General features: G+C 54.3%; 1 protein-coding gene across 1 annotated transcript; it reads right to left on the bottom strand.

Moving 5' to 3' along the window:
* Window positions 1–1435: 1435 nt before the first annotated feature.
* Il12rb1 (interleukin 12 receptor subunit beta 1) lies at window positions 1436–13396 on the bottom strand. The gene is made up of 16 exons (XM_051178126.1): window positions 13333–13396; window positions 12098–12160; window positions 11245–11359; window positions 10671–10840; window positions 9458–9594; window positions 8762–8828; window positions 8388–8516; window positions 7814–7896; window positions 7263–7500; window positions 5833–6000; window positions 5163–5297; window positions 4679–4834; window positions 3839–3973; window positions 3336–3432; window positions 3041–3122; window positions 1436–2381 (listed from the first exon to the last, which is right to left on the bottom strand). Exons 1-16 carry the CDS (start codon window positions 13391–13393, stop codon window positions 2028–2030), a joined length of 2190 nt encoding a protein of 729 aa, XP_051034083.1. The 5' UTR covers window positions 13394–13396; the 3' UTR covers window positions 1436–2027.
* Window positions 13397–15318: the final 1922 nt, after the last annotated feature.

The following is a 15318-nucleotide window of genomic DNA, read 5'->3' as shown; positions in this document are numbered from 1 at the left end:
GGGGGTGGGGGGCATGGGGGGCGTGGGGCGGGGGGTGGGTTGGCTCACAACAGTCATGCCTGCACTCTAGAGGCTGAGGTAGGAGGATGGTGGACTAGCCCGGGCTGCAGCTCACAGGGAAGTCACAAGCACCTGGCTCTAGGCCACCTCCGTCTGCCAAACTTAAATAAAGCAAGGTCCTCACCCACTGGCCACAGACGTTTATCTAGCTTCCCCCGCACTTGCTGCTCTGGGCCAGCCTCACTGTCACAGCCACAGCATGGCCTCCTCCAGGATCCCCACCACCACACCCTGTACCCTCTCAGCTCCCATCATGGTCCCAGTTTGTGAAACTTATGGTGTGATGGCTGCATCTGTGTGCACCAGCCTGTGAGACATCCCATGCCGTTCAGGCTGGGGCCTGGTACACTGATATGTTTTGCACTGGTGAGGGTTGAACCCAAGGCATACTGCATTAAAGAAAACCATTCCACCCCCAGCCACGCCCGTCACTGGAGATCCGAGGCTGTCACTGTCTCTGAGCCACGCCCCCAGCCCCTCACTGGGGGATTCTAGGCAGGGGCTCCTCCCTGAGCCATGCCTCTAGCAGCCCCCTGGAGATCCCAAGCTGTCACTGTACCTCTGAGCCACACGCAAGCTCTCTTAGAAGGCAGAAGCCTGTAGGCCACTCCCTGTTAGCGGCAGGACACAAAATCAAACAGGTAACTGGACGGAAAGTTTTGGTCACCCTGCGTGGCCGGATGCAGGTGACTGACTCCCCACCCCCAGGTCTGGTCTGACTTCTCCTGTCCCCCCAGGCTTGTGCCGGAAAATTCTCCCAAGCGCAGCAGCAGCAGTGTCCTCTGTTCAGCTCAGTCCCCCACCCCCACTACACACACACACACACACACACACACACACACACACACACACACACCCCGGCTCCCGGGAGGAACCCTATCAACTTGAAGTAAGTCTGGATGATTGGGAGTTTGGGCCAGCCTGGGCTACAGGAACCACGGTGTAGCTGGACTTCTGGACCAAGGGTCTCTCTCTCCACAGCCAGAAGCTTCCATGGGAAACAGGTCCCTAATTATGGAAGCCTGGCCCTGAAGGCACTCCCGGCCAGGCCAGGGTTTCCGAGTTCTCACTCAGGGGCTCTTACTCTCCCTGTGCCCGGGCCACGCGCCGCTGCTGCCCCCTGGCGGTCATGTGAGAAGCTAACGACTCTATCAGCTGCGCAGTAAGAAGGGGACCCTGGGTGCATTTGGGCGCTGGGGCCACCCAAGGCCCATGTTCTGGACACCGAGGCCTCTCGCCTCAGCTGTCTCCCACTCAGGTCCAGATAGGGACTAGTGTAGCCCAGGCTATCCTGGAAGTCTCTATGCAGTCCTGCCCTGCCACCCTGGTGCTGGGATGACAGATGTATACGTGATGACCAGCTTCAGCCCTTTATTAAGTTTATTAAGTGCTCAGTACTCCAATAGGGAAACTGAATCTGCATGTGTAACCTTCCCCCAGAAGTCTAGGGGGGCATGCAGCCCACTCTCACGGTACTTAGTCCCATCTTTTGAGTCACCTAAATTATGGCGCTCTAGAAACATCCAGACTCCCTGTCTAGTGCTCCTGGAGTTGGACCCCAGCTCAGGACACAGGAGCCAATTTCAGCCTGTGACCAGGTCCCTTCAGACTAAAAGACCCAAAAAACAGACCAGTAATAGTGCCCAGCTTTGCTCCGAGTGCTGAGTGCCCAGCTGCCTGAGCAGTTTCCTTTGTAGGCCATTTCTAGGGTTCCCTCGCAGGCTGTGTGGTTACCGGTGCTGGAGAGAGTAGAAGAGAGGCGCTATAGCTGGAGGAGAAAAAGGCAACTGTCACTCAGACCTGGATTTGCGTCCTGCCAATGCTAAGTGGTCTCAAGTGAGACGCTCACCCTCTTGGAGCCTCAGTATTCACATCTATAAAACCGAGCAGCTATTGTGGACCAGCTGCTGCGGTTCAGGGGCCCAGGAGGGAGTGGCTGCGCTCGCAATAGGTGTCTCCTATACCAGTCAGTCCTCTTGCCCCGAAGGCCGGGTGGACGGTACTGGTTCCTCAGCCTTCTGGGTCCACCAAAGATCGGCAAATGCGGAGGCTCTCTGGGTCACATCCCCCAGGAGCAGCGGGAGTCTCTCGTGGGCCAGGCTGCTGCGGGGACAGTCTTTGCCTGGTCCCAGGACCTTGGCCTCCGAGCGTCCGTGCACCTGCCTCTCAGCCTCCAAGGACCGTGGGGTGTCCAGGACGGGCACAGGGGCAGCCTGGGGAGGCTTCGCCCGATCATCTGTGTCCCGGGCCTTCTCCACCACCAGTGTCTCTCGCGGGCACAGCACCTCCGGGAAGTCCTCAGGGCTGCTCCACTGCCAAGCCTAGAATAGAGTGACACAGTCAGGCGTGACCGTGACAGACTGGAGTAGGTGTGTGGGCGGGGCCAGAGCTGTAGGCGGGACCGGGACAGAGTGAAGAGGAGCGTGAGGGCGGAGCCAGGATGAGTGAGGGGGCAGGACAGAGCTGTCTTGTGTGGGCGGGGCTATGTAATTGGCCGCTTGTAGGACTATAGTGGAGTGGATCTACCCATGTCTACCCAGTTGTTCTCAGGAGAATTTTCCTTTCCCCAGCCCGCGTGACCTCGCATCTCTTTTGACTGGCCAATCAGAGGATTCCAGCCACAAGCGCCCCTAAGCGTGTGACTCAGGTGGACCAATCACAGCTGGCCCTGAGACTTGGTTGTTAGCTAATGGAGAGGCCAGAAAGACCCCTAAAGCAGGCAAGGGTGAGACCCCCAGGAGGAGAGTTACTCCCAGACAACTGGATCCTGTGTTCCTGGATCCAGCCACGCCTGAAGCCCACAGCCTTGTCTTTATTTTTCAACTTTCCCTTCTGTCAAAGCCATTTAAGTTCTGCTTCTATAAGATTCCTCTGTCTGGCTTTCCAGCCCGCGCTGGGGTGGTTTGGATGAGCTGTACTGGACAACATCCACTACCCGCAGTACGCATCAAACAATTGGAAGCTGAAAAGGAACATTTACTTGCTTGCCCTGGCTGCCAGGGAACTCCACAGCTGTGCTGGCACACGGTGTGGGCAGGGGTGGGCACAAATGCCTGGCCGCCCTGGGAACAAAAGATGTCAGATCAGAGAGGAGTTCTGAATCTTCCTTTTCTTCCCGTTATGCTGTGAAGGGTGTGGTGTGGATCTAGTCCCGCACACCACACCCCATTTCTGCGCCGCGATCCAGTTCCTGGCCCCCAGTGCCTCAGTCTCCTCGTCTATAAGGCCAGAGCAGATACACACTTTAGGCTCAACAGTGACCTAGCGCGAGTTACCTGTTCAAACCGATATATCCGAGGCTGCCCACGAGGAGGACGCTGGCAAAGCTCCCCAGAGACGCGAAAATGATGGACAAACGGGAAAACTGCACCTCTGGGGGCGGGACAACTTGAGGTGAGGGAGGTGTGCCCATTCTTCCTTTCCCACACCTCAGGAGCCGCCCTACTGGGGAAGACACAGCTTGACCCACGAACAGCAAGCAACCCAAGGAGTCAAGAGGGAAGAGGGTGGTTCCTCTGGCACTGTGGTTTAGAGACAGGGAACTTTACAGCTTAGTTTTGAAGGATAAATAGGAGTTTGACAAGTGGGCGAGGGAAAATCAAATATTGCAGGCAGATCAGGTAGGTCGGAAGAGAAAAGGAGTTTTTGACTGGTCCTTTCTGCAAGGTCCATGGAAAGCCACAGAGGGATTCTTAGCCACCGCAGGGATGTGGAGGTCATTATGGGAAGAGCGGCAAAGTGCATGGTGGGTAAGCAGCTGGTAGCTGTCCCCACTCACCAAAGCTGTAGCGCTGGGGGCGGCTCCAGAAGCCTAGGAGCTGCGCAGTGTCTGCTCGCACCTGTACCTTGTACACCACGCCACTGTGCAGTCCCTGAAGTGTCACATGGGTCTTTGTGGGTGACACGAGCCACTCTGTTGGAGGGAGGCAACGTGGGTTAGGGGTCCTTTCATGGCCGGTGGGGCCAGCCTGACACTCGGGGCAGCCCTGTGGGGTCCAAGATTGGCTTGAGGATGAGCTCAGAACTCAGCACCTGGCCACAAGGCAGCTCATGATTGTCGGTGACTCCATTTCTGGTCCCGACAGCATCTGCGGTCATCAGGCTCACACATGGATACAATGGGTACAGATGCAGGCAACACATGTACACTTAAAACCATCAGCGATAAACGAAGGTTTTAAGAGGTAACAAAAATAGTCAAGGAGAACAGGATGTTGGCTCAGTGCACGTCCTGGGAAATAGAGATTTCCTAGGGAAGCTGAGACAGGAGGATTGTTGTAGGTTTGAGGCCAGCCTGGGCTACAGAATGAGAAAAAAAAAAAAAAAAAAAAAAAAAGCCAGGCAGACTGGCAAGTCCTCCTTGAAAGCCTTAATTGCCCAGCCTGATGAGAGTTCGACCCACAAGCTTTCCTCTGGCCTACACGTGCTCCGTGGACACCATGTTATCATACATGGTAAACGAATTAATAAATACATAGTTAAAAAGGAAAGCGGTGGTTCGAATGAGAATGGCCATCATAGGCTCATATAGGCCTCCAGTTGGCTGGGGAGGACTGGGGGTGTGCCCTGCCTCAGCCCATGTCATATAGTCGGGTTCCCGCTGATGCCACCACTGTACCTGATGCCCACTCGCTGTCTTCAGCCTCGCAGCGCACGACATATCGCGTCAGGACTCCCGGGCAGGCACTTAGCCTCGACGGCGCCCACTCAACGAACACCGAGTTCCCGTTGTGGTTCCTCACCAACACGTGGCTTGGGATCCCAGCCACCGAGGCTGCACAAAACCTGTCAGCTGTGAGGCAGCCCGAGGGAAGGCCCCGCCCACAGCGACCACATCCAGCGCCACGCCTCCTCCATGGTGGACCTCCCACCAGATGACACCCCCCCCCACTGGCATGGCTCCACCTACCTCCCTAAGTACAATATGGGTTTACGTGTAGCCTTGGCCACACCCACTGGCATGCATGGCTCCACCCACCACCCACAGCACTAGCATTTTGCCTGCTCAATTCTTGGCTCCGCCCACATTTCTGGCCCCACCCACAGCCATCGTGTCACCTAACACTCCAAGGTCATCAAGGATACAAATCAGAGCTACTCACCATTACCCCCAAAGTAGTAACTGGACAGGACTGTGTACCACAGCACTGGGTTCTCTGGATCCTTGGAGGCGAGCACCGTGATGCGGTAACATTCCTCCTGGTCCAGGGCAGGCTCTGAGCTCCAGCTGTGGGTCACTGGAAGGACCAGCAGAGCAGGGGGTCACTAAACAAGTATGTCCTTAGTGGTCAGTCTGTGCTGCCTTCTGCTGACTGCCTTGAAAACTCCACTCATGCTTCAAAGCCCTTAAGCCTCTTCTCCTGGATCCTTCATTCCACTACTCCAACCTCCGCACTGTGGGAGAGTCCAAGCTCAGAGCAGAGAGTCAGAAGACACTGCCAGGACCATCCAGCTCCTTCAGCCCTCACTGACTCACCACTAGCAACTGTGACTTGTCACCCTCCCTGGCACATAGGGAGTGTTTAAATCACTATAGTTAATATGTGAGATGCATTATGCCCAGGGTGTGACCTGCCCAGGGAGCAGCCCAGGAACCCAGCCAAAGCTGCAGATGGCAAGGGTTCTATCTAGCCTCTGCCTGGACCAGCTGCTGTGTGACTATGAGTATGTGAAGTTACCTCTCTGGGCTTCAGACACCCTGTCTGCACAGATCCTGGAGGTTAGAGCTAGCCATGTGTTATCACAGAGCATATTTATCTGAGAGTGACATACCCGTCCCAGCTGGGTCCTCATCTTCTGGTGCAATCAGAGTACAATAGGTGTGGTTCCTGCCCTGGCCCTGTGCCTGCCACTCAAGGCAGTAGGTGGTGTCTGGAGCCTGGGCTGCCCAGTGCATGGATGTCACATTGCCTTCCACGCTGACATTCAAGGTTCTCAACCCTGGAAGGAGCCCCGAGCACCCATGGGAACAACGTGTCACTAGCATGTCAGTGAGAATCATAGACCCACACTCAGCCTCAAACTCTGAGATCAATTAGCATTTATTGAGCATCAACTGTTTGCCAGGCTAATCCTGTTCAGGTATCACCTGTTTACAAATTGGACTCTGGTTTTTGTTTTTGTTTTTTTGAAACAGGGTTTCTCTTGAGTAACCCTGGCTGTCCTGGGACTCACTCTATAGTCGAGGCTGGCCTCAAACTCACAGAGATCGCCTGCCTCTGCCTCCCAAGGGATGGGACTAAAGTCATGTGCCACCATCACCCTATTTTACACACAGAGGCAGAGCCACCAGCATGTGTGTGGTGCCCATCAACACCCTGACTCAATCAAGCCAGCTCCAACAGGCCTGCAGCCAGGCCAGCTGTGCCTAACTCTGAGGCCACAGGCTCACAGATGCTGGGTGCATGGCATAAAGTTTAATCACAGGTCAGAGGGTGACAAGAGTCTGCTGTGGTGGAGTTCCAAATCCTACTGTCTCTGCCTTGAGTACTGACAGTTGTGAGCCACTGTACCCAACCATGGGTCTGCCTTTGGCAGATAAAAATATTTTAGGAGGCTAATAAGATGGCAAAGTAGGTCAAAACTATTGCTGCCAGGTCTGGCAGACTGAGCTCCATTCCCAGGACCCAAGGGATGGAAGGCTCACCTTGCCGACAGAAGGTTGGCCTCCGCCCTCCACAGACACCCTGGCAAGTGTGCCCACATGAAACGGTGAACTTTCTCATGAAAAGTAACTTATTAAAAGGTACACAGCAGGGTGTGTGCCACAACCAACCCTGTCATCCCAACACTTGAAAGGCTGAGGGAGCAGCCTGAGTTCTAGACCAGCCTCAGAAAGCACCTAAACAACACTTCCCATCGCTCAGCTGATGGAGGCAGGCAGCTGGCCTGAAGTATAGCTTGCCAGATAGAATTTTTTTAAATTGTCACGTGTGTGCAGGTCCCACAGAGGCCAGCAGAGGGCGACAGATCCCCAGGCTGGAGGTTGGAGCACCGCCCAGCTGGCTCTGTGACCTGAGTTTGTTTTAAAGTCCTGCATTAAACATACATCTCGATGACTGAAGTTTTCATGCGTCCTCCACTTGGACACCGTCTTAATCTCATTGTTTTGCGTATGAGGAAGGGACCCGGACCTGGCAAATCCTCAGTGCATATAGGATGGAACCTGCTACCCTCATGTCCCTCCTCTGGGCCCGGGGTACCTGTGAGCTCTTGGGCAGGAAGGTGCCACGTCTGGTAGGGGCTGCGGCCGAAGCGAGTCCTGGTGACTACGACCAAGTCGTAGGCAGCCCCGGAGAGGTTCAGCGTCTTGCCTAGGAACACGGTCTTCCGGCTCTGAGGCTGGCACATGCAGGACAACATGTGCACACGCAGCACGTACTTCACCTGCGCACCGGACCTGACTCCCACACAACCCTTGGGGACAGCTGGCTGCAGCAACTGCAAAGCAGGAGATTGGCATAGGGACCCAGGACACCAAGGACACTGCCCTCCCTACTCACACACTCTCCACAGCTCACCGTTACTGGCAGAGAGACAGGGTCTCATGTCATGGTTGAGGATGACCTTGCTCATCCTCCTGCGACCCCCGTGCTGGAGAGACAGGTGCTGGCCACCATGCCCAGCCAACCTCCAAGGTTGACCCCACAACCTGTGGCCTCTGCCACTCCTGCCTCTCATCTGTGTCTCTCTCTCCTCCCTCCTGCCTTGTACCCCTGCCCAGGCCAAGCACAGCCCAGGCTGACCCAGTCACCTGGCCTTGCATGGTCAGACGTCGCCTTCCACCTTGGCCCAGTGGTTCCACCAGGAACTTGACCTCAGGCTGGGGGAAGGGTTCTGTAAGGAGAGCAGTGAAAGCCCCAGTAAGCAGTACCTAGGCCAGTGTTCAGAAGACCATAAAGACCTGGCTGGGACAGGAGCTGCTCCCCCACCCCTCCCATTTTCTTCAGAGCACAGGTGTGAAGTTCCTCAGTCAGGGTCAGGCCTGATGCCTTCAGCTAGAGATGGCAACCTGCTCCAGGCAGGTGGCTTTGTCCCAGAGACCTCACAGAGTGACAAAGGAGATATGCCAAAGCCAGGGTACTGTTCAGGAAGCCCATGCAGGCTTCTCTGGTGGCCTTGTTTTTAACCCCCTCAGCCTGATGACTGAAACTTGCTGCCACATTTTTTTTTTTTCCTTTTGAGAGTGAGTATGGCTATAGAGCTCAGGCTAACCTCAAAACCACAATTCTCCTGTCTCAGCTTCCCTGGTGTTGGGATGACTGGTGTGCACTATTACACTTAGCTCTGCAGACCCTTTCCTAGTGCTTGTAGCCCAGGGTCCTCACCAGGTGGGACACACACAGAATTGCTCCAAGTACTCCAGGGGCCTCCAGGAGCTCCCAAAGAGAGCTGCCACCGCCGCCGCCGAATCTGGAACTCCTGGGCCACGTTCACTGCAGGGCAGAGGCAGGACTCTGGGTAGAGGCAGGGCATGGATCATGGTGTCAGCCTACTGGGGCTGGCCAACACTGTCTGCTGACTGTCCCTGGGTCCCTCTTTAGCCACTGTGCTCCTTTGCAGGAGGCTCTGACACACCCCTCCACTGCCACCCTGCTCTTTTACACCTCACTCTGTGGCCTACAGAGTGGGAATAAACCCATACTGAGCCACAGGGCAGACCACAGGCTCTGCATGCAGTAGGGGACTCATTAATGCTTACCAGAAATGCTACCATGAATGTCCTCAATCACACCCAAGCCAGAGTTATCCTGGGGTCCACAGTCACCCTAAAAAAGAGATTGGGTATATGACTGGTTTAAACTTACTGGTCCAGAAATGAGCTGTCGGGGCTTTTCTGTTTTGTTCTCAGAGCCTGAATTTCACTGTGCCTTCCTCCAGTATCTCCCAAGTGCTGGGGTGAGGGGTGGGTGCCACCAAGCCCAGCTCCCCTCAGTTTTCCTCACAGATAAACATTGACTATTTATCTGTGAGGAAAACTGAGGCCCAGGTAGGATCATAGAAGTGGGAGAACCATGGGACTGCAGTGGCTGAGGAGTGGATGGGGAAGGGAGGGAGGGATCAAAGGAGACAAAGAATCGAGCGCAACAAGAGGTGACCCTCACTGCTCTGATGCCCAGGTGGGTGTGAGCTGATCGGGATAGGCCTCACAACTATCCCAAGCAACAGGCTGGACTACAGGGATCCGGCAGAGAAAGGCAGCCCAGTGCTTGTGAAAAAAGTGTGATGCTGGCAGGATGCCCAGGGAAGGGAATGGATGGCCACTGGGAAGGGGTGCTTAGGAGGAAGGTCCGAGGACTGTAGCGCAAGTGGAAAGGCAGAGCTGCCAACCCTGGGGATGAAGACTGGGCAACACGGATGGTGTTAAGGTGGCCTTTGACTTGGGAAACAAACTCACCAATGTCCAATTTGTTGTGGGCGTCCGGCGCCTGAACTGCACCTCAGCTGGAACCTCATCGGTGACATTCCAATCCAGGCGTAACTGTCCGTCTGTACGAAGCACTTTGATATCTCCCAGAGGAGGTTTGAACTTGACTGTAGGGGTGGAGAACATGCCTGTGATTTGAGTGCAAATGTCCAGGTTTGCCCAGGACACCTGTGGTTCACTCTGATGAGAATGCAGAGATGGCATTCTGCACCTAGAGTTGGGGAACGGGGTTTTTCCTCCTCAGCTTTTGTTGTTTCTTCAGCCCAGGGTCTCTTGTAACTGAGGCTTGCCTTGAACTCATCATCCTCCTGCCTCCCAAGAGCACACATGACCAGTGTTCACCCCCACCCCTGATCCATGCAGTGCTGGAATGAAATCTTAGGGCTCTGTGAATGCTAGGTTCATGTCTACCTGTAGACTATGTCCCCAGTCCAACAATTTAAGAAACATAGATTGTATTAAGGGGCTGGAGAGATGACTCAGGAGTTAAGAGCACCTGAGAGGACTCAGCACCAATTCCCAGGACCCACATGGCAGCTCACAGCTGTCTGTAACTCTAGCTCCAGGGAGTTCAGCACCTCTTCTCACCTTCCTGGGCACCAGACAGGGGCAAAACATACATACATGTAAAATAAAAATACATAAATCTTGAAGAAAAAACCCTGGGGGATGATAAGAGGTAGAGCCCCGCCTAGGATCCCCCAGGGAAGGGCTGGGGTGTGGCTCCAGGTAGAGTATGAAGAAAACCCTGGTTCTCTTCTCAGTTGTATCCATCTCCTCAAACAGACATCTTGCAGGAGAATGTTCCCACTGACAAAAGAAACTTTTGCTGCCCTGGCTAATTTCCTGCCTCTGTGAGTTCATTCTGCCCTTCTTAGTGGAAGGATGCTGGCCCCACTCACTAGCCCACCCACATCCGCCATCCCTGAACCTGCCCACAACCCACATCCTCACTCAGGACAGGACTCTGTCAAAGACACGCTTAGTCATGAAAACACACAGATCCCAGGAGGGGCTTCCAGGCCTGTGGGGAGCAGAAGATCAGGCTATACCAGAAGAAACCTAAGAGCCCAGTGACAGGGTATTTATCCCCAAGCAGCAAGACTTCCTTGCCACACTTCAATGTCCTGTCCTCCATCCTCGACTTGGGGTGACAGAGGGACAGGTAAGGCAGGGAGCTCACTCCACTCAGACAGGTACAGGGATATCTCCAGAGACTTCATGGTCCAGTTGCTGAGCCGAGACTCCACCCAGAACGTGACGAGAGACAGCACAGGGACACCAGCCTGTTCTGAGAACTGCACAGTCCTGGAACGGCCTGCAGGGAAGTAGCAGCATCGCCCACCACTGAAGCTGCCGGAGGAGGGTTAGTGATGAGTCAGTGGAGGAAGCGGATGGGTGGGGGCGAGGGAATGGGTGAGAGAACCATGAAGTAAAGACTAGAAAACGAGTCAGGCATTGTTTAATCCCAGCCTTTACTCAGGAGGCAGAGGCAGGAGTGTCTCTGTCAGTTCCAGGCCAGCCTGGTCTACAAAGGACAGCCAGGACTACACAGAGAAGCCCTATCTTGGAAAAAAAAAAAAAAAAAAAAAAAAAAAAGACTAGGAAGCAGCATGTTGCCTTTCCACCCCTTGCCGTGACATGCTGCATCTTACATGACAAAGATTGGCAGCGGTCATGTTAATCACGAGTTCACACACAGATCTTGGCTGTGTGGGATTTGGGCATCAAGTGAGGTTGTGGGGACAAGTCCTTACCAGCACCTCAGGAAGTGAGTGACATTGTCCTCAGAGCCATCATACTGCCAGGAGCATTCATAGTCTGCCCCGGAAACCCTGTAGCAACTCAAGTTCCTGGGTCCTGAGAAGGTGCCTTCAAGAGATTGTAGAAGTCTGAGTGAGAAGTGGGACTCTCCCAGCAGGAAGCTTCCCTTGTCCTAGTCCCGCCTCCCAGCCTGTCCTGCTCTACCCAGCCAGCACTGTTTCTGGACCTCATAGCTGTTGGGCAGACTTCCACCTTGGAACCTTTTTGCACCTGCTGGGCTGAATGAGACCACACCCCTTATTCAGGCAACACTGGGCACTAGCATCTTCTTACCTGCTCAGGGAACTGCACCCCACTTCCCTACAGTATTTTGTTTTGATTTTGAGTCTCATGAAGCCCAGGCTGACCTCAACCTTATTAGCTAAAGATGAATTCCTGCCTCAGCCTTCCAATGCATGGGATAAGAGCCTGTGCATCTCCACAGTTGGATTCCTGTAATTTTTTTTTAAACAGTATATTTGGGACCTTTCTCTTGGAGTTCCTATTGTGAAATCTGTTAACAAATAAAAACATCCCACTTAAGGACATAGGGAGAATGTGTAGCAGGTAGTTGTCCCAAACACTGACCCATGTGAATAACAGGGTCTTAAACCCTGTGACCAGGCTGCAGGGGCAGCCAGTAGCGGGTCAAGATGGTGCCTGGAAGGGACAGGCAGGGCCCAGCTGTGCTGGGGCCTGACAGCCTGGGGCCCGAGGTTGAGCAGTAGGACAATGGAAATACACATGGGGACAAGAGAGGCAGGCAAGCCTGGTGTGGCTGTCAGCCTGGGAGGGGCCATGCCAGACCTGGGGCTCCATCTGGGTACAGCGGTGGCTTCTCAAAGTTGCAGCTGTCAGCTCTACAGGACACTGAAAGACAAGAGAAAATGACAGAGGTTGGCAGCACAGCGGGGTATGTGAGTCTGGGAGGGCACAGGGGTGAGCATCAGCCTGCCTACCCCCTTCCTGGCTGTGTGTCTATTTGCATCAACACATCCAATGGAAGACCTCTCACCCCAGCCCCCACTCACTGATCTGCCCACACACCTACTCTTCCCCATCCTCACCTCCTCACTCATCCCGAGTTCCTATCCTTCCAGAGCTCTGTTGAACCTCAGCCGTCTGACTACCCCAGACCCAGAATCCCTCAGGTCCCTATGGCTCCAGGTCGCACAGCATTGGCACAGGAATGGGCACCAAGCAGGAGCAGGTGCTGCCCTAGACCTCCTCAGGGCAGGGGGAGACTTGGGGTACCCAGTGAGTGCACTTGGCTGCTGGCAGTCAGGGCAGGGGCAGCCCCCAGGAGATAGTGCTGCCCTGTGAGAGTGTAGGACACCACAAGCAAGGGTTATGCCAACTCTGGGAGTCTTCTGGATTCTCAGGTGGCAGGTGCACCCTTCAATGCTTCCTGTTTTCTCTGGTGACCCCAGTCTCACAACCTGAAGCCATGTTTCCTGGCCATGCTGTCCCCTCTTTGCCACCACCAGCCAGCTATCTCTCTGATGGCGGCCCTCCGTGGGTCCCTGCCTCTTGCTAAGAATCTCAGCATGGCGTCCCAGAAGTCCTGAAGCCCTTTTGGTGTGACGTTCCAATCGCCATCCCTGATTGTTCCCTCCATCCAGCTGAAAGGGAGGGCCAACAAACTTCAGATCCCTGACCTACAGAGGAATGCAGAGGCACAGAGAGGCACAGAATTTGCCCAGAGTCTCACAGCAGCCATGATGGAGGTGGACCCCCGCCTGGTCCATGAGGTGTCCAAGAACCTGCCTGTGCAGATCCCATGTGAGTGTGTGCTGTGAGCTGTGCGCAGAGCATGCAGCCTTACATGTGCCTGCCTGCAATTCCTTGAGCTTGTCTTATTTAAGAAGATGGGAAATGGGGATGAACCAGGACCTTCAGTAGAGGAGAAACTCAAACTAGTGAGACCCCTGCCACCATGGTCACAGAGATCCTATGTGACAGTCGGCTCAGAGACCTGGAGACTCCACAAACCCCTCCCTCTCCACTCAGGAGATGTGGGCTGAGCACTTGGGAGGACTCACCGCCCAGCTGGCAAATCAGAAGGACAGCGAAGATGTGCTGGCCGGTCCTTCTCAGCCCCATCAGGTCCACGAGGAGCTGTGAAGCTCAGGAACTTCTGCACCGCTGAAGGGGCCCAGCCACCCTGTCCCCACCCCGGAACATGCTGACATGAAAAATGAAATGAGGGAGAAAAGAAAGAAAAAGTCACTACCTCCCCTGCCAGTCAAAGTGAAAGTAAAAGCCAGGAAGTCAGCCCCTCACCACCCCTACCCCCCACTGTGACCCATCCCCAAGATAAGTGAGCCTGAGGGTCCCCCTTTTTTTTTTTTGAGGCAGGGCCTCATGTAGCTCAGGATGGACTTAAGCTCACTATGTAGCTGAGGCTGGCCTTAAACTCCTGATTCTCCTGCCTCCACCTCCCCAATGCTGGGGCTGGGACAGGTGTCACAGCCATACCTGGTTTATGGGGTGCTGGGCATGGAGCCCTGCTTCATGCATGCTAAGCAGAGGCCCAGAAACTGGGCCCCCAGCCTGTAAGTTATATTTTAAAGTTCTTTTCCCAGCACCCAGACCATGGATTTGTGGGCAGCCAATACTATATAGACTGTCTTAAAAGAGAGAAATTTTAAGTGGTATGATGATTTTTCTCTAAAGATGTTTTCACAGCCCAGCGGTGGTGGCGCATGCCTTTAAGCTCAGCATTCGTGAGTCAGAGGCAGGTGGATCAGGAGTTCTAGGCCAGCCTGGTCTACAGAGTGAGTCTCAAGACAGCCTCCAACCCAAGACAGAGAAACCCTGTCTTGGGTTAAAGTCTCCTGATTTCCAGGGCTCAGATAAAGGAGTCAGATGATAATTTTTTGGAGAAACTGAGGCCCATGTGGACAAGTTCATGTGCTTTGGGAGGAGCCTTGTCCCCAGCACAGCTGGCCCTCCTGGCCCAGGGTCACGCTTCCTGTAGGCTATGAGGTCAGTGCTTCTGGGACAATGAGGCTGTATCTTGGCCCTGGCACAATGACACTCACACCCAGTGATCCCACATAGACTGACTGCAATGGCGCTGGAAGGGAGGGTGCAGGGAGCCTGGGGGAGGGGCAGGGTCAGAGAGATGGAGCAGAGAGGCAGGCCAGGGCAGGTGCACTGACATACTTGGGAGGCTGAGGCAGGAGGATGGCCGCAAGCTCTAGGCCAGCCAGCAAGGGAGGGAAATTTGTGGAAGATTGTAGCTTGGGCTTCATCCTTCTAATGATCTCAATATAGCTCTACAGCATAGAGGGGAAAACTTTGTCCAGAGACCAGAGCTGGAAGCAAAGAGATGGATTCAAGGATCCCCACTGGGACCAGATGTGGGTCTTTCTGCACTTCCCTGTCCCTGCCAGTCCATCACACACACACACACACACACACACACACACACACACCTGACTCAGCTTCCCCAATGAGCTGCATATGAAGGTGGGTCAGGCTGGGTGAACAGCAACCAGACACATATGGTGAGTGCTTGATGTGGCACGCCCTGTCCTGAGCCCTTGTCATACTTCTTCATGTGACAAGCTGAAGGGCTTGCCTGGTTGGGGGGAGGAGGAGCCATGGGGTATGAGAAGTAGAGAGAGTCCAGGCACATTGGAGTGCCAGGGCTTGCCTTATTGAGGTCACAATATGGGGCACCCACATGTACCTTCCTCCCCTCCCCCTTCTAGCTCCTCCCAGCTGCTGCTCATGGAGGTCTGGTGGAGCTAAGTGCCCAGGGTGCCACTTTCAGAAACATTACACATTTGGGGGCGGTGAGCAGGAAGGAACAGGTTACAAGGGTCCGGAAACCATATCAAAAGAAATATTGAATGTCCCCATGGCCACCAGTGAAGGAGTGACTTTGCTTTCTGTGTCCAAGAGAGCCTGAAGCCCTGAAGAAGCAATCATGGAGGGTGTTGAAGGATGAAAAGGAGTTTGCAAGGAAAACCTTGTTCATTTAATAAGCACACAAGCATCATTTATGAATAAGAACAATT

Source organism: Phodopus roborovskii, unplaced genomic scaffold (assembly GCF_943737965.1).
Source record: "Phodopus roborovskii unplaced genomic scaffold, PHOROB, whole genome shotgun sequence".
Classification (NCBI taxonomy): domain Eukaryota; kingdom Metazoa; phylum Chordata; class Mammalia; order Rodentia; family Cricetidae; genus Phodopus; species Phodopus roborovskii.
This window is presented reverse-complemented; position numbering and strand designations above follow the sequence as displayed.